Source organism: Trachurus japonicus, chromosome 7 (genome assembly GCF_045865225.1).
Source record: "Trachurus japonicus isolate A0001 chromosome 7, Traja_1.0".
NCBI lineage: Eukaryota > Metazoa > Chordata > Actinopteri > Carangiformes > Carangidae > Trachurus > Trachurus japonicus.
The window spans coordinates 7,481,971-7,499,665 of NC_140913.1; the positions used below are offsets into that span (position 1 = coordinate 7,481,971).

Here is a 17,695-nt window from a genome sequence, read left to right on the forward strand (position 1 = left end):
AGTTAGCTGTACTTTTGGCTCAGTATGCAGATGTGTTCGCTTTCAAGGATGAGGATCTAGGTTACACAGATAAGGTGCGACATGAGGTACACTTAGTTGATGATGTACCGGTCACTCAGCCTTACAGACGTATACCTCCAACACAGTACAAAGAGGTTAGAGATCACATAACTCAACTTCTAAAAAAAGGCGTCATCACAGAGAGCACTAGTGCCTATGCGTCTCCCATTGTACTTGTTAGAAAGGCAGACAACAGTTTGAGGCTCTGTGTAGATTATAGGCGACTAAATTCCAAGACCAGACGAGACGCATTTCCTTTGCCTCGTATTGATGAGTGTTTCGATTAGGGGTGGGAATTGATAAGTTTTTATCAATATCAATGCCATTGTCGATTCTGCCTATCGATACAATTCCTTATCAATTCTCTTAACAATGCCTGAGTAGTTCATTGAGTGGCAAAAAAGGAGTTCTACACAGTCTTCAGCTCGAAAAGCAACACTTTAATGTTTGCTCGAATTCAAACATACATAGTAGAAAGAAAATAAATTAGACAGATACAATAAATAAAAAAAGAATTACAACTTAATCCTTTTCTTAAAAAGGAAATTGTAAATGCAGTGTAAGTGGACATACACTTTAGGCCTTGATAACCTTTTTTCAAATGAACATGTTACCAAACAAACCAAATGTCAGTAAATTACAGTTTAACACTCAGAGAGAGGGACAGAAAGGGATATAAATGGCAAATGAAACAGTGGACATAGGTACATATGTATGAAAAGAAAAAGTTACTGCAAGCTAAGCTTGCCAAAGTGGTAGTACACTGAATTCAACAATTCTTATGCAAAAATACAAGCATATCAGCTTTTTCTGGGAGGATCCTTGAGCGCTCTGCACTTATGGTATCTCCTGCTGTACTGAACACCCTTTCAGAGGGAGTAGATGATGCCTGAGCGCACAAATATATCTGTGCTACACTATGCAGAAGTGGCAAAGTGTCCCTTTTCTGCCACCACCACAGAACAGGGTCAGAGGACATGGGAACAGCAGGAAGGCCTCTGTACATTTTTATTTCAAAGTCAACCTGCTCACCAATGTTCTGGGTCTCTTCTTGTGGTGTTACCTGCTCCATGTCTTGCTCATCTCCAAACAGCTCCTCCAGGGCTGTCTTGGGGCGCTTTACAGGTACAGTCTGAAATTAAAAGGACCATGAACTCATGTTTTAGGTGCATGGTCTGAATTGATTATTATTAATATATCATATGGTCATTATAATAAACTGCACTTACATGGCCTTCCTCCACATCCTCCTCAGCCTGTCTCTGGCTCTGCATGTCTTCTGGCACTGGTACCTTAAGTATAAACATACTGTTTGAGTTATGGGACCAGAGAGCATCAATGGAATTGTACCTCATACTGTGATTCAAATACCTCTTCTGTTCTTGTGAGCAGCACCTCTGTTACTGCTGTGGTCTTCAGCCGGTCCCAGATGGCATCATCATTTTCCATCTTCATCTTAAACCTAGGGTCCATAACTGTTGCCTCCTCAAGGAAGTTCTGGATCTCTTCATCCTTAATTTCAGAAAGGAAGAAACATTCAGGTTCAAAAACCTGGGGACACTTTTGCGAGCATCTGATATCCACCATTCATGAACTACAAATTTAATCAGTCATAGTACCTGATAACGGGCAGATAGATCAGTCCATATCTTCTCTTTAATGTTTCTTGTAAACACAGAGTCCCTTGCCTCAACGGTGTAGTGTTGCTTCAACTTCTTCAAGATAGGCAGAATCTGCCCACTGGTTGCACTTTTCTCGCTTGAGACACAGAGAGTCGACGTGTAGAGCATGCGCATCAGATGGACAAACTCCTCTGCCTTCTGGAAATCATCTGCCTGAAATTTCTCCATCAGTCTAAAACAGCAAATAATTAAAAATAAACACACAAATCCTCTTGCAGTCTTATAATCCACAGTTTTAAAATAAGGCCTATTTTAATAGTTACAGAATGTATCCCTTACTTTTCCTTGTCAAACTGCCTCTTAATTCGTGGGTCCATCACTGCAGCCTGAATGGCTGGGAACTGCTCAGAGAACCTCTCTATCATGAGATAGAGAGAATTCCACCTTGTTTTAACGTCAATGATCAGTGCGTGCTGGGGCAAGTCTGAAAAACAAATTCAGATGCACATCTGCATAAGCATATCACACATAACAATGAACATAATCATAAGCCATCATGACTTAATTTGTTGCATATCACTAAATGTTATTTGTATACACTTACTCAGGAGTTGCTGTTTTTCTTTGAGGACTGTTTTAGCCATAGTGGACTTCCTCATCCACTTCACCACCGTACGTGCCCTTGCTGCCCAATTGGTGACAGCGTTGCACTGGTGGATCTTCTGGGCAGCAAGATTTAGGGTGTGCGCGAAGCATCCAATCTTGATCAACGGCAGCTGCTTCATTGCCACGTTCATATTACTGGCATTATCCACCGTTGCTGCCACAACCTTGTCACTAAGGCTGAATTCCTGGAGAATTTCCTTAATCTCCTCGGCCACAACAACACCTGTCTGGGCTTCATACACTGCCTTCGTCCTTAGGACTTTACCTATGATCTTTCCCTGTTTTACAAAATGAACTGTGACTGTTATGTAATGATCTTGGGCAAGGCTTGTCCATCCATCTGCTGTGATGGCCGCTTTTTTCACATCTTTCAGCTGGGAGTGCAAGTTCTCTCTTTCCACCTGGTACCAGGCTGGGACAAGGTGGTTTGCAAGAGCTTCCCTTGATGGGGGGTTATATCTGGGATTTAAGACCCTCGTCATCTCCCTAAAATCATTTGTAAATGAAATACTACAGTGGTTAGGACAGAATCAACATGTCACTTATACATAATTATAATTCTGATGTATTAGCCACCAGAAAAACACATGCTGTGACGTTATTTTTTTAAAGTTAACTGTAGATAAGCTGTATGAGCTAAATGGGCTGCAATACACTTACATACTAGGTCTAGGCTTTATAGATCACCTACCGAAAATGGGGTTGCTCTACAGTGGAGAAAGGATGTAAGCCTTTAACCACAAATTTGGTCACTGCACGGTGACATTCTTCCTTCTTCTCCTCATTCCATCCCTGAGCAGCAAGCGTGAACGGAGTCACTATCACCGATGTTGCGGAGCCAGCTGACTGAGAACTATCATCTAAAATGCATGAAACCGAAAAATATTTTTTTTATGAAGCACGGATCACAATTTAAACTGATCATTACAAACTGCGCATGCTGTTTGCATTTGCAAAACAGCGTGCTAATGCGGAATATTTTATGTAAACGTTACGTTACCGTCGTCACCGTCACCGGAGTTTGTGTGGCACTCAGAGTCAGCAGCAGCAGCAGCACCCGTCCGCAGACGGTCAAACACATGGCAGTCCTGTTTTATACCGTGCTTCGTTGATAAATGTTTCTGCATATTTGATGTGTTTGCACCTTTGCACGATATAACTGCCTTGCACTGGTTGCATGTCGCAGCATTTTCGTCCCGTTTGGTGAAGTGCAGCCAAACTTTGGAGCGCTTCCTCCTCTCCATGTTGCCAGAGCCAGTTCTCTGATGTTGCTGCTCTGTTTGTCCGTCGCAGAGTATGACGTATGTACCGCGGCGGTGGCGCGAGTCGCGCGACGCATGAAAAAAAAAACCCGGCATGCTGTGAAATGAGGATCGTTAAGAGAATTGATAACGTTTGCGGCGTACGATTCCGATGAAATTGATTAGTTGGAACCGGCGCTGAGTCAGAACCGGTTCTCGATTCCCATCCCTAGTTTCGATGCACTGCATGGTGCCAAGTTCTTCTCAACCATTGACCTTGCTAGTGGTTACCACCAGGTGGCGGTACAAGAGACAGACAGACACAAGACGGCCTTTACAACTCCTTTTGGGTTGTTTGAGTACATTAGACTTCCCTTCGGTGTTTGTAATGGACCAGCGACGGTCCAAAGACTCATGCAGGCAACCATGAGTGACTTAGTGTTTCAGATCATGCTTGTGTACTTGGATGACATTTTAGTGTACTCACCGACTTTTGAAGACCACCTGGGACGACTTCAGACTGTGTTACAGAGACTCAGGGAGACAGGGTTAAAGGTCAAAGTAGAAAAATGTCACTTCCTCCAGTCCAGCGTACGTTTTCTTGGTCATCAGATCTCAGCTGAGGGCGTTGGTACAGATCCAGACAAAGTAGCTGCAGTGAAACAGTGGCCAGTTCCCACCACAGTTAAAGCCCTGCGATCATTCTTAGGATTCTGCAGCTACTACAGGAGGTTTTTGCAGGGGTTCTCCCAGCTGGCAGGTCCCTTACATGATGTAGTGAATAGGTGCATCACAGAAAACAGCCCTGCTAGGTCCAAAAACCTGTTGAACAGTATATGGTCACCGGCATGTCAAGAGTCTTTTGAACAGCTGAAGGAGAGGCTTGTCAGTGCTCCTCTACTTGGTTACGCAGACTTCTCCCTTCCCTTTATCGTAGAGACTGATGCCAGTAACTTAGGACTAGGGGCAGTTCTATATCAGTTACAGGAAGGGAAGAAACGTGTCATTGCATACGCCAGTAGGAGGTTGAGAGGTGCAGAGAGAAACGACAGAAACTACAGTAGCATGAAACTGGAGCTACTTGCTCTTAAATGGGCTGTGTCAGAAAAATTTAGGGGGTTTTTGTTAGGGTCCAAGTTCACTATAATAACAGACAACAACCCTCTGTGTCACCTAAACTCAGCAAAGCTAGGAGCTATTGAGCAGCGCTGGGTAGCCCAGCTGGCTCCATTTGACTTTGAAGTCCAGTACCGTCCGGGCCGATGTAACACAGCTGCAGACACACTCTCTAGGCAGCCATTAGCAGGGGAGCCTGAGCCAAATGGAGACGAGGAGTTTGATGGTTGCGTATCCATCTATCGACTTAGTCAGCGCAGGTGTCAAGTGTTGTCAGGTCAGGCAGGCTCGAGCAAGATGCTGATGATGTCGTTTCTCAGGGAAACACTCCAACTCTGCCAGGTTATTCTAAAGATGAGTTACGGCAGTTTCAGGACAACGACCCCACACTTAAGTCTTTCCAACACTTTTGGGACCAGAAGAAAAAACCCACCTCTCAGCAGAGAAGAGGTTTGTCCAAACTTGTCATCTCTCTACTCAGACAGTGGCCCAGAGTTAGGGAGATTGATGGATTGCTGTACCGGGTCATTGATGATGGACATGTCGCTGAATGCAAGCAGCTCATTTTGCCAACTTGTTTAAAAGAGGCTGTCCTACAGAGTGTGCATGATCACATGGGGCATCAGGGGATAGAGCGCACACAGAACCTATTAAGACAGAGGTGTTTTTGGGTGGGGATGTATGAAGATGTGGAACAGTGGGTTAAACAGTGTCAGAGATGTGTACTTACCAAGTTGCCACAGCCCAAGATACGTGCTCCTATGAAACCCTTTCTAGCCACCAGGCCTCTTGAAGTTGTGGCAGTCGACTTTACTTTGTTAGAACCCGCTTCTGATGGTCGAGAAAATGTGTTGGTAGTTACAGACGTGTTCACCAAATTCACACAGGCATTCCCAACACGAGACCAGAAAGCGGATACAACTGCCAAGGTCCTCCTGCGGGAATGGTTTATGAAGTATGGTGTGCCTGAAAGGTTACATGCGGATCAGGGCAGAAACTTTGAAAGTGAGGTCATTCAGGAACTGTGCAAGTTATATGGGGTTAAGAAGACGCGTACTACACCACATCACCCCCAGGGTAATGCTCAATGTGAGCGTTTCAACCGAACGCTTCATGACCTCTTACGCACTCTCCCGCCAGAGAAGAAACGCAGATGGCCTGAGTTTTTACCAGAGCTGGTCTATGCATATAATGTGACTCCCCATGCCACAACAGGTCACTCACCATACTACCTCATGTTTGGGGTGCATCCACACCTTCCTGTAGATGCTTTGTTGGGTCAGGAACAAGTACTGGATAAGAAACATGACTGGTTAGTGGTCCATCAGGAGCGCTTAAATGAGGCACACAGCAGAGCAAGACAGTATGCTGAACAAAAAGCAGCAGAGAGACTTGAACTGGAGAAGGACAGAGTGTACTGTCCCCCTGTGAATGTGGGTCAGCTCGTCTACCTGCGGCACTGGCCTCAGGGTAGAAACAAAATCCAAGATGCCTGGAGCCCTATTTTTTACAGGGTGGTGGAGATTCAGGGCAGTACACACACGGTGGAGCCAGTAGAGGGTGGGCCAGTTAAAAGGGTTCACAGAGCCAACCTCAGACCATGCGTCGGTCCAGTTCCTCCACCCAGGGCAAGGAAAAGTGGTGTCCCGACCACTGTAACAACAATCCCCATTGACGTGAGAGAAGAGGACTCAGATCCAGACCCAGAGTATGTGGTACTGGAGGAAACCATGTACTCAAATTCGGACCAAGGACAGGAAATGGACAGTGAGGTTTCAGAACCTGTGGACAATGTTGAGACTATTGTTGCTGCACCGTCTGTCATTGAACAGGTGATGGAGCCTGAACAGACTGTTCCTGTTCCCCGCAGCAGATCTGCAAAGGACAGTGGGGTGGCTGCACCCATTCCAGCGCCTCGCCGGACCCAGAGAGCAAATGCTGGGTTGCATTCAAATCCGCATCACATTCCTATGTCAACATATAATACTATTACTTTGAGTCCTGATGTACTGTCTCAGTTGTTAACCAGTATGGGTGCTGTGTTCTTTAGAGAAGCTGTAAATGTTAAAAGTTAAGTGTGTTAAGTAAGTCACCGAGGACGTTGCCTTTATAGCAGGGGAGAATGTAGCCGGGTGGGAAAATGTAGTGCAACTGCTTACTAACGCCACCAGAGGGCGCTTTCTCAGTTTGGTGAACTGGTTGTAGAGCAGGTAAAAAGATACCGGAGGTCGCCATCTTGCCCGCAGCGGTGCGACCACACTACGGTTTTCCGAGGTTAATGAGGGTAAATATGATATAAATGTGTCTGTTTACATGAAGTATCTAAGGGATATGTTTAAGAGTAATGCGTGTTTGCAGGCTGAAATGTTTATTGTTTATGTGGGCGTATGTGTTTGTGGTTGGCAGGCAAACGGACGACGAGAGAGACCCAATGGTTGTCGTGTAGCAGGCCGTCGTCAGTGCTGTTGGTGTTAGGCCTTCGGAAAAAATGCACAAGGCAGTAGCGTTATGTATTACAATACTGCACATTCGTTGTGATGTTTTGACCTGTGAATGTATGAGTGTTTAATGTGAATTTGTGGGCTCTTTGTGTTATAGGGTCGAGCCACTGTAGTTAATTCTTTGCACTCTATTGTTGCTTATAAGGACATTTTTGTACACTCTGATAGCAGTCTGTAGATTTATTATTTTTATTCTTTTGTACTGAACCTTAAGACACGTTTTGTACTCTTTGGTGCTAGTCTACATTGTTTACTTTTGTACTCTTTTGTAATAGGATAATTACTTAAGGTTTACGGACATTGTCCAGTGATTATAGCAGACTAGACAGAGTTACAGTAAGCGTCCCGTGTGCCAGGCACAGTGTGGTGTCGCTGATTTTTGTTTCTGTAGATATAGCTGAAGACTATCAGCCAGTTGAGTTTTAAACTTGCATCATTTATTTTATTTGTACACCATATTCTTCTGTTCAGAATTAAAGACCCCAGAAGATATTTTTGTGTCCTGTGCTGGTTCAATTTAGCCAGGCAACAATTTAATGCAGACGATTCATTCATCGGTTCATTGTAAAACATTTATTTATTTATGTAAACGTGGTGAACGTAGGTTACAGAGCCCCCAGGCAGTACTGCTCTCTGTCCACACATGAAGCTTCACTTTTCATTCAAACAATAAACTAATGCTACTGCTACAATTGTTAGATTTCATCAATGAGACGAACATTTATCTCCTAAAAATAATTTAACCAGCCGGTGGTAAACCTCTAAAAACCTACGGGTAAGTTAATTAGCTACCGTTTTCTCCGCCGGGATCGACGACAGAGGTAGGCCGACCGAGCACGGCAGCAGACCGGCTGCTGCCGCTGTGATGTCCCGGTCATTGCTCCACAGGTAGAGCTCATGGGTCGTTCAGACCAAAAGCGTCAAAAGCGTCAAAAGACGCTCTTGACGCTTTTCCGCGACGCTGGTGGTCTGAACACCCTGGCGTTTTGACGCGCGTCAAAGAAGTTGACGTCGGTTGTGGTTGGTCATCCATTTAAAGGGGCCGCGACATCTACACTCTGATTGGTTGCCGCTGCTCCGCATCATCGCTCATTAGCATAAAGTTCAGGAGATTTCAACTTTCTCCTGACGCTCTCGCCGCCAAAACGCGACGCCAACGCCTTTGACGCTCTTCAACGCTCCTCGACGCTGGTTCTCATTGAAAATGAATGACTTCCGGCCACCGCGACGCTCTCGACGCTTTCGGTCTGAACGTACAGTCATGGTGGAGCTTCTCCGAAAACATCGGAGCAGACTTCTAAACAGCCGTCATTTGGATAAACTGACCGCATATTGGGGGACTAAACAGTTACTTTCTCGCTTAAAAAAATATTAAAAGTTAATAAAAGTGCATAATAACAGCGTTACAGAAGGAAATAAAACAGCTTTTCGCCCGTTTTACAGTTATTGTGTCATCAGGTGGGATTTCTGGTCGTAAATAGTCGCAAGTCCGTCACTGACCAATCAGCATTCATTAGCAGAATGCTAGCGTTTTATGGCCAACAACAGCCCAACCTGTAGGAAATCGAAAGGACAAAACGTCTCAACAATTTCACTTTTAACCTATTATCCATATTGATCTTGCAGAAAATACAACAATATTTGCGATTTTTTGACTATTACCAGGTGAAAGGGACAAATTTAGCCTTCTAGCTCCATAGGGCCCCATTCATTCTGCACTCGCCCGCGAGCACTCCTAGTGGAATTCTGGTGGAACTGCAACCAAGTTCGATACAATGGGGCTAATGGAGAGTGGCAAGGCTCGTCAATAGACTGGCTCTGACGTAAGCCTGTTTTGCCGGTTTTGCTCTTCCGGTGGAATTTTGTGTTTATGTTTCCATGGTTTCAGTAGTTGCGGTAAATGCATGGATTTTTTTTTTTTTCCCCCAATGAAAATCTGTAAAATGCATGGATCATCACACCTGCTTTTAACAGTGGATATCACACAAATTGACATCCGTGTTAAAAGCCAGGGTTAATAGATCCATGCGTTTACCGCAACTATGACAACGAGTGAAAACCATGGAAACGTAAAAGTTTTTTTTTTTTTTAAACAAATGCATTTACAAACTAGTCAGGCAAATATTATATCTGTCCAAAATTTAACAAGAGCAGACATCATGTTTCAGAGATAAGAATTAAGAACAACATTAAATAAACAAAAATTAAGATAAGTGAGTAAAAAACAAAACAAACACATATCAAATATATAGAAGGGAAGAGAAAAAGAAAAAGAAAAGAAATAAATAAAAACAAAAACATACATTACATCATCCAGGATTAAAACAATTGTTACGCTACATTAGTCAGATCATTTTTGAACATTGCATAGAGGTCTTTGGCATATTTGGACTTAATACATTTTAGGGACTTAATATGGAGATGGAATTCATTTAAAAAGTATGTGAAGATGGGTGGAGTTTTTAGATATTTGGCTTTGTGCATAAAGAATTTGGCTAGGATTAGTAAGACATTTATCGTTAAATCCAATTGTTTGTCTTTTAATATAACACCATAGGTAATACTATTGTAGTTTAAGTCTGGCATTGTTGGTTCTTTTCTTTTCAACCAGTCTGTAAATAATTTCCAGAACAGCTGGGTTTTACAGCATGTAATAAAGAGGTGCTCTGTTGTTTCAATATCATCTTCACAGAAAACACATAAATTACTTTCAAATCCAAATCTTAGTCTTAAAAATTCACTAGATGGATAGAAATTATTCATTATTTTATAATGTATTTCTTTTGTTTTGGGTGGAACTGGGTATTTAAAAAATTTCACTCTTAATTGAGATATGCTAAATTGATCAAAAGTATTCCTAATTTTATTTCTATTAGCTTGAGCAGGGTATAGATCATGGGTTAAAATAGATCTTATGAATTTGTTTGTGCACTTTTTGTCGAGGAAATTAATATCATTTATGACAAGCGTAGGGAGACAAGATGGGGACTGAGAATACAAATAAATATTTTGGGCTAGGGAAAGAAATGCTTTTGGTATTGCTTTGGTAAGAGATTTAAATTTTTGGAGATTGCAATTAAAGTCATATTTATCACAAAAGTTGTCATAAGATAATAAATCTCCATTTGCATCTAAAAGATCCATTATGCACCAAATATTCTTATCCATCCAGTCTCTATAAAATATAGATTTTCCTTTATGAAGAATATATCTATTATTCCACAGTGGAGTACTGTGAGGTGTAAAGTTGTGCTTGTAAAGCAATTTACATATACTGATCGGGGATTTTACATATTGTTTCAGCCAGTTCAATTTCAGAGTTATATTCATACATTCAAAGTCTATTGCTTTTAATCCCCCTTCAGAGAGATCTTGGACTGTCGTTGCTTTTTTGATATAGTGAGTTCGATTCCTCCCTATAAAATTAAAATTAATTTGGTTTATGGATTTAACAAAATCTGAACAGAGTGCTAAAGAGGATGCAGGATGAATACCTCTAGAGATGCTTTCCATTTTGGTGAGATAAGTTCTACCAAAAATAGATAAATCTCTCTGCAACCAAATGTTAAGTTTTTGCTTACATTCCTTTAGTTTGTTGGTCAGGTTAAGTAAGTTTCGTTCATTTTGGTTTTTTGTTACATAGATACCAAGATATTTTACCACAGTTTTAACAGGTATATCACAAATTACATTTTGATCATTTTCATGGATAGACAATAGTTCACATTTTTGGATGTTAAGGAATAGTCCAGAGCAGGGGTGGGCAATTATTTTTTCCAGAGGGCCACACTGACTCCGATAAAGTGAGTGAAGGGCCACACGATTTGAAATCAAATTGAAACATCAAATATTTATTGCTGAATTATATATAATTATATATTAGCCTATATAACTACATATATTTGGTGGAATTGATTGCATTACAATAGGCTGACAGCCCACAATCCATGTAATAGCATTTTCAACTTATATCCATCACAGATCACTGAAGAAACATGCTGTAATATGATATAAATATGGACTCAAGGCAGATTGTTTTATCAAAACTTACTGACCATAAATTACTGCACCAATTAATAATGTTCACAGACACCTGAATATTATAATTAAGCACTCAGATCCTTTTCACTTCTGATTCAGTGAGACTGTTCTATTTGTATGTAGATAACCTTTTATTAATGAAGAAACACAATAGTCATTTGCTGCTGCCTAACAGCACCAACATGAAAAAAAAGACTGATTTGATTACAAGCGTAGCCATTGGTGGATGGAGGCTTCAGACGCACGTGGCTACAATCAGTCATATGGTCGATCACGTCAGAAAACCCAGCGATCTCATAAAATACTCTTTTAATCACAGTTTGCTAAACCTTAGTGTTTGAGAAATAATAATTAGGTGCTGTGATGGGGCTTTGTAACCGTCAGCAGTTATGATTCGGCTGACGGAGGGTTGTGAAACACCGGCCCGGTCCCGCGGTCTAGGCTACCGCTGACAGGGTCGCGGTGGTCAGAAACTCCGCTGTGGAGAAAAGCTGCAGCAGAGCGGCTGCTCTCCCTCCTCCGTCGGAGCTCCGGTGTCAGACAGAGAAAGAGACTGAGCAGCCGTTCATCTCTGTCTTCTACCTGGAGGAGGTTACTTTCTGTCTGCTATGTGCAAGCTCCTGTCCTAACAGGGCTGTCACTGTTTCAAACAGCTGATTAGTGCGCATCATCAACGTAATAAAAGCAATCGGGTCATAATAGCAGTTCGGCTCGCGGGCCGGATTGAGACGGCATGCAGGCCGGGTCTGGCCCGCGGGCCGTAAAATGCCCATGTATGGTCCAGAGGCTCTTGAGAATACTTCAATGTTCTGTATGGCAACAGGAATCTGATGTTCATCCTTTAGCAGCAAGGTTGTGTCGTCCGCAAACTGACTTATTCCAAGTTCTGTTCCAAGTACATTAAGTTTTTTCAACGTTTCACAGTTTTTTATCATTATAGCTAGCATTTCTGCAGCTAAAATGAATAGTCCTGGGCTTGCTGGGCATCCTTGCTGGATTCCTTTCTGGACATTAAAACGAGGTGATGTTCCATGAGGTAGTGAAACACAACTATTGATGTCCTTGTAAAAACATTCAATGACTTCTATGAAACAGTTCCCAAATCCAAAAGCCTTCAGAGTGTGAATCATGAAAGGATGTTCGACTGTGTCGAACACTTTCTTAAAGTCCAGAAATAAAATGAAACCTTTATCCTCAATCATATCACTGTAATCTAAAATATCTAAAATGAGTCGGGTGTTATTATGGATAGATCTGCCATTTAGGAAACCTGACTGAGTTTCACTGATAATTTGAGATAAACCTTCTTTAAAAGGCGACTTGTGTATATATGTGCTAATAGTTTATAATCATTATTTAACAATGTAATAGGTCTCAGATTGTCTATGATTTTGGGATTTTTACCTGGCTTTGGAATTAAAACTATAACCCCCTGTTTCATACTTGTGGGAAGATTGTGTTCATTGAGAGCTTCAACTAAAACTTTGTATAAAAATTCTCTAATTATGTCCCAGAAATGTTTGTAGAAATTGGCTGTCAAACCATCAGAGCCTGGGGATTTGTCCAGATGAAGACGATGAAGTGCATTATCTAATTCTTCAATTGTTATTTCTGCATCACAGAAATGTTTGTAATCTTCGTTAATTGTGGGAATTTTGCCTTTAAGCAACATAAAGGCTAAACTTGAGTTTCAGTTCTGTGGTAAAAATTTGTACAAACTAAGTAGTGCAGCATACGGTGGTGTAGCATGAAAAGTGACACTTTTAAACTTAGTTGTGTTATGTTGTAAAGACTAGGTGCCTGTTGTTATTTGTTGTGCTGTGTCAGTTTAGCAATTATCTGGAGTGAGGACTGACACAAGGGAAGAAACCACAGTCTCCTGGTGCTGTAACCCCTGCAGATAACGTGCTGAGGGGGGGAGCACATCCGTTGATCCTACCCTCCTCATTTCATCTGCAGAGGCTGAGAGCTCCAGTGGGGCTATGGTGGTTTCCCCTGAGACAGAGGAGGAGGAGGAGGAGGAGGAGGAGGAGGAGGAGGAGGAGAAGGAGGAAGAGATGTCAGAGCCAGAACAGCAGGGGGAGACAGGGAGAAAAGGCACAAGCAAGAGGCACCATGTATCCTGGAGAGGCAGAGGAGAGAAGAGGCATAAAAAAAATAAAGTGCACATATAGCTGTAATACTTCCTTCACTGTCCAGATCCATGTTGCCCCATTATGTTTTTGTACAAATAAATTAGTACACTGTTATTCAGAAAAAGTACTATGTGGGTTACTTTATGTAAAATATTATAAACATGACACAAGATAAATCTGATCTGAGATATGTTTTCAATTTTTAGTGTTTTCTTTTAGTGAGGTATTGGATTATTTGAATATTTGCTGAAATTAGTCCATGTGAAGTTTACAGAGAGGAATCACAATGTTGACTCCGACATCTGAACTGTGACCTCAACTACACCCTGATTTTTGTAAAACATCAAAAGCCAACAGGGTTGTAAACCACCTGTTTAACACTGCACTGTATTTTGCTTTGAAAGCTTGTTAAAATGTCAAGGGTGGAGGGCGCCATAAGGCTCACTGGGTTGATCAGGCTTTAGTTCTTGCTGCAGCCGACCTTGGTTCGAATCCCCCGGTGGCCCTTTGCTGCATGTCATTCCCCCTCTCTCTGTCTCCCCATTTCCTGTCTCCCCATTTCCTGTCTCTCTCAACTGTGCTATCAATTAAAGGCTAAAAGCCCCCCAAAAATACTTAGAAAAAAAAAAATTGTGAGAAAGTTTCATCTTCTTTCATCAACTAGAAACTAAAACTGCTGAACATGTCCAGCAAGAAAATGTTAGATTGGCCCACTTGTTTTTACAGACAGAGCTCTGTGGACGTTCTGTAAACTCTCCAATAATGTCTACAAAAAAATGTCTGATTTAATTCAAAAACAAAACAATATGGAACAAAAATTTTTAAAGCGTTTAACAAGAAAAATTCTAAGTATACAGCTTGAAATATCAATAAAAACCATTTGTTAAAAAAAAAACACCCAAAAAACAAAACACAATGCAATATTGAGAATCAGCTGACAAGGGCAGAGAAGAAATGGGATAAAGACTGCTTATATGACTCAGTTAGGTAACTTTACTGAAGTATACATGGGTGGTGCAACACTCTTGTCAGGAAATTACACCTCGACACGTGATGATGATGACGACAATGCATCAGACGATGCTCAGCAGTGGGTTTGCATGCAACACGGACCCATAATGAGGTAAGAGGCGAACAAATGTGTGATTTCAAGATGTAGGTGTGAATTTGAAGAGGTGTAGGTTGATCATTTGCCATTTACGTGATCATCGTTTTACAACCCGGAACAATTGCGTTGAAATTGTTTTCCGGTGTGGGTTAGGGTGGAGACATTTCTGACCAAAATTCAACGTTGAAATAACTAACACTTTATATCTGTGCCATTAGCCTACTGTGCTGTGAACTGCTTCTGTGTGTTGGAGTTGGAGAAATTTGATGAGCATTAATTAAAAGTTAAGGACCCCATGAAAAAAAAAGGATTTTCCCAGCTTTAATATTAACTTTGTTCATTTATCTGTTGATATTTGCTAAATTCATGCAGGAAAGTTAGTATCTGAGTATTTTTACATAGAAGACAATTTATTTTCTCTTCCTGTAAAACGATTTCAGATGTTTGATGACTCATCCTGCGCTTGAAAGCAGAGCCGGCCCAGGCCTTTATGGGGCTCTCAGCCACTGACTGCATTGGCATTTGCACACCTACTGTCAGTCTAATAATTGATGTCATGCTGTGTTGAGATGAATACTTGCTGTGTTGTTTAAATCATAACAATGTCAACATCGTGGTCTGGCAAAGTTTCCCCCTTTCTATGTTTTTTTCATTTTAAAAAGACACCAAACTCACTAGAGTTGTCTTCTGACAAAATGACAGTAAATAAAGTAAATGTGGTAAATGAAAAATAACAAGACAAACTACGAGACAATGGATTTACTGTAAACAAGTTCAGCACTTAAGTTGCTTGTTTAAAGAAATTATAATGTACCTAACTACATGCACACAATAGTGCATTAGTGCACTGTGTACAGTATTTGTGTATTGAGGGAGGGTGTGGCCAAAGTGATCAATACTATATATTAAGGTGTGGATAATTTTTAGGCAACTTACCTCAGACAAAATGGGCCAAAAAAGAGATTTAACAGACTCTGAAAAGTCAAAAATTGTAAAATGCCATCAGATGGACGCAGCACTCCTAAAAGTAGTTAAATTATTGGGTTGATCACTGAAAAGTCAAATGTTTTGTGTGGAAATAAAAAGACGCAAATAATGACTTATTAAACGTGAAGCTGCCAGGAACCCATTATCCTCCAGTGCCACTATATTCCTGAACTTCAACCTACCTGGAGTGTCCAGGAGTAGAAGGTGTTCAGTGCTCAGAGACATGGCAAGGGCAAGCAAGGATGAAACACAACCACCACTGAACAAGACTCTTAAGATGAAACATCAAAACTGGGCCAGGAAATATCTGAAGACACATTTTTCAAACATTTTCTGGACAGATGAAATGAGCATGACTCTTGACAGACCAGATGGATGGGCCATGGATGGATCACTAATAATAATAATAATAATAATAATAATAATAATAATAATAATAATACCTTTATTTGAATAGGGACAGTGCATATTAATGTACAATAGTAAATATGCCAGATTATAACAGTGTAGTTAATTTACTACTAATCTACAGAGCTCCACTCGGAGTCAGCAAGGTGGAGGTGGGGTTCTGGTATTGGCTGCCATTATTAAAAATGAGCTAGTTGGACCTTCTCTGCTTGAAGATGGACTTAAAATTAACTCCCAAACCTACTGCCAGTTTTTAGACGATGCTTTCTTCAATCAATGGTACAGGAAAAAGTTGGATTCTACAACACCATGATTGTTATGCAGGACAATGATCCATCACATGCATCCATGTACTCGACTGTATCAACTCTCATTTCATCTGTCCATGAAATGTTTGAAAAATCTATCTTCAGGTATTTCCTGGCCCAGTTTTGATGTTTCATCTCATGAGTCTTGTTCAGTGGTGGTCATGTTTCATCCCTCCTTGCCATGGCCATGTCTCTGAGCATTGAAAACCGTGTACTTCTCTGGACACTCAGTTCTGGAATATGGTGGCACCGGAGGATAATGGCTTCCTGGTAGCTTCATGTTTATTTTCTTTGAGTCTTAAACCATTATTTGTGTCTTTTTTTCTCCACACATTTCTTGCGACCCTGCTGACTATGTGCAACAAAACATTTGACTTTAAAAGCTGCCGCGGCCGCCCCATGTTGAGGCTACAGTCCTCACTGCAGGCGGCCCCGGTTCGAATCCTGCATCAGGCAGCCCTTTCCTACATGTCATTCCCCATTTCCTGTCTCTCTCTTGACTGTGCTATCAATTAAAAGCAATAAAAAGCCCCAAAAATATACTTATAAATAAATAAATAATAATAATAATAATAAATTTTATTTATAAGCGCTTTTCCAAAAGCTCAAAGACACTTTACATACAATAAATGCAGTTAAGAACACAAGACATTCAATTAAAAGCAGCAAAGATAGTATAAAACATAGAAAACAATATATAACACACACAGAAATTATGTATTAAAAGCTGATTTAAAAAGGTGTGTTTTTAGCATGGTCTTGAAAGTTAGAAGGTGAGTGCAGGTGCGGATGGGTTTGGGGAGTGAGTTCCAGAGGGAGGGGGCAGCAATGGAGAAGGCTCTGTCCCCCCAGGTTCGGTGCTTGGTCCGTGTGGGTAGTGACAGGATGTTTTATAAATATAAAAAATAACATCTCACTTTAGGCAGGTTTACCCATAAAATTATACTGACAGAAGAAAATTTGTTCTCACCAAGGCCCTCATTTATCAAAGTTGCTGATGGATCCTGGTGTAAATATCAGTGTACACCAAGTGTCACCTCCATACAGCTTGTGTGTAATGTCTCTCTTGTATTGAAGCCCCGACATGAGAAATTGTTCCGCCGGTCAGTGCAAATCTCGCAGAAGAGCAGTGAACTGAGACACTGGGAGGGCCTGTCCCAATATGCACACTCGATCACACTTACACACTTGGGCACTTGGCGTGCGCGTTCATGGGTTTAGTGTCAGTGCGCAAGTGTGTCCCATTTCTCCAACGACCGAAAGTGCAGCGCGCTTGATTTGCACTTTACCCACACTTGAGGTAAGACCGCATCCGAGCGGGATTTGGCCAAGTATAAATCCCACAATGCACCACGGTGAAGTCCGCCGTCACCGGCAGCCACAAGCCCGTTTAGGAAATGCGGTTGAATTAATCTCAATAATATTAAATTGACTTTCTATCTCATAATTATGACTTTTTAATGTCATATTTTATATTCATCATGCTCTGTTCATGTTTTTAT

The 17,695-nt window shown here is 41.4% G+C and overlaps 2 protein-coding genes across 2 annotated transcripts; both read right to left on the reverse strand.

The window, feature by feature from the left end:
• Positions 1-766: 766 nt before the first annotated feature.
• On the reverse strand, positions 767-2,120 carry LOC146984113 (E3 SUMO-protein ligase ZBED1-like). The gene is made up of 4 exons (XM_085780991.1): positions 1,680-2,120; positions 1,432-1,572; positions 1,290-1,352; positions 767-1,192 (listed from the first exon to the last, which is right to left on the reverse strand). Exons 1-4 carry the CDS (start codon positions 1,908-1,910, stop codon positions 830-832), a joined length of 798 nt encoding a protein of 265 aa, XP_085637117.1. The 5' UTR covers positions 1,911-2,120; the 3' UTR covers positions 767-829.
• LOC146984114 (E3 SUMO-protein ligase ZBED1-like) lies at positions 2,018-2,948 on the reverse strand. Its single transcript, XM_085783126.1, has 2 exons — positions 2,287-2,948; positions 2,018-2,166 (listed from the first exon to the last, which is right to left on the reverse strand). Exons 1-2 carry the CDS (start codon positions 2,828-2,830, stop codon positions 2,018-2,020), a joined length of 693 nt encoding a protein of 230 aa, XP_085639252.1. The 5' UTR covers positions 2,831-2,948.
• Between the last annotated feature and the right edge of the window lie 14,747 nt (positions 2,949-17,695).

What these genes read in the sequence shown, in the direction of transcription:
- LOC146984113 (XM_085780991.1), bottom strand. Translation starts at nt 1,910, where the DNA reads ATGGAGAAATTTCAGGCAGATGATTTCCAGAAGGCAGAGGAGTTTGTC. An exon ending in ATCTATCTGCCCGTTATCAG is followed by an intron (nt 1,573 to 1,679) that starts GTACTATGACTG and finishes TCTGAAATTAAG; the next exon opens with GATGAAGAGATCCAGAACTT. An exon ending in TGCTCACAAGAACAGAAGAG is followed by an intron (nt 1,353 to 1,431) that starts GTATTTGAATCA and finishes TTTATACTTAAG; the next exon opens with GTACCAGTGCCAGAAGACAT.
- LOC146984114 (XM_085783126.1), bottom strand. Translation starts at nt 2,830, where the DNA reads ATGACGAGGGTCTTAAATCCCAGATATAACCCCCCATCAAGGGAAGCT. An exon ending in AGAAAAACAGCAACTCCTGA is followed by an intron (nt 2,167 to 2,286) that starts GTAAGTGTATAC and finishes TTTGTTTTTCAG; the next exon opens with ACTTGCCCCAGCACGCACTG.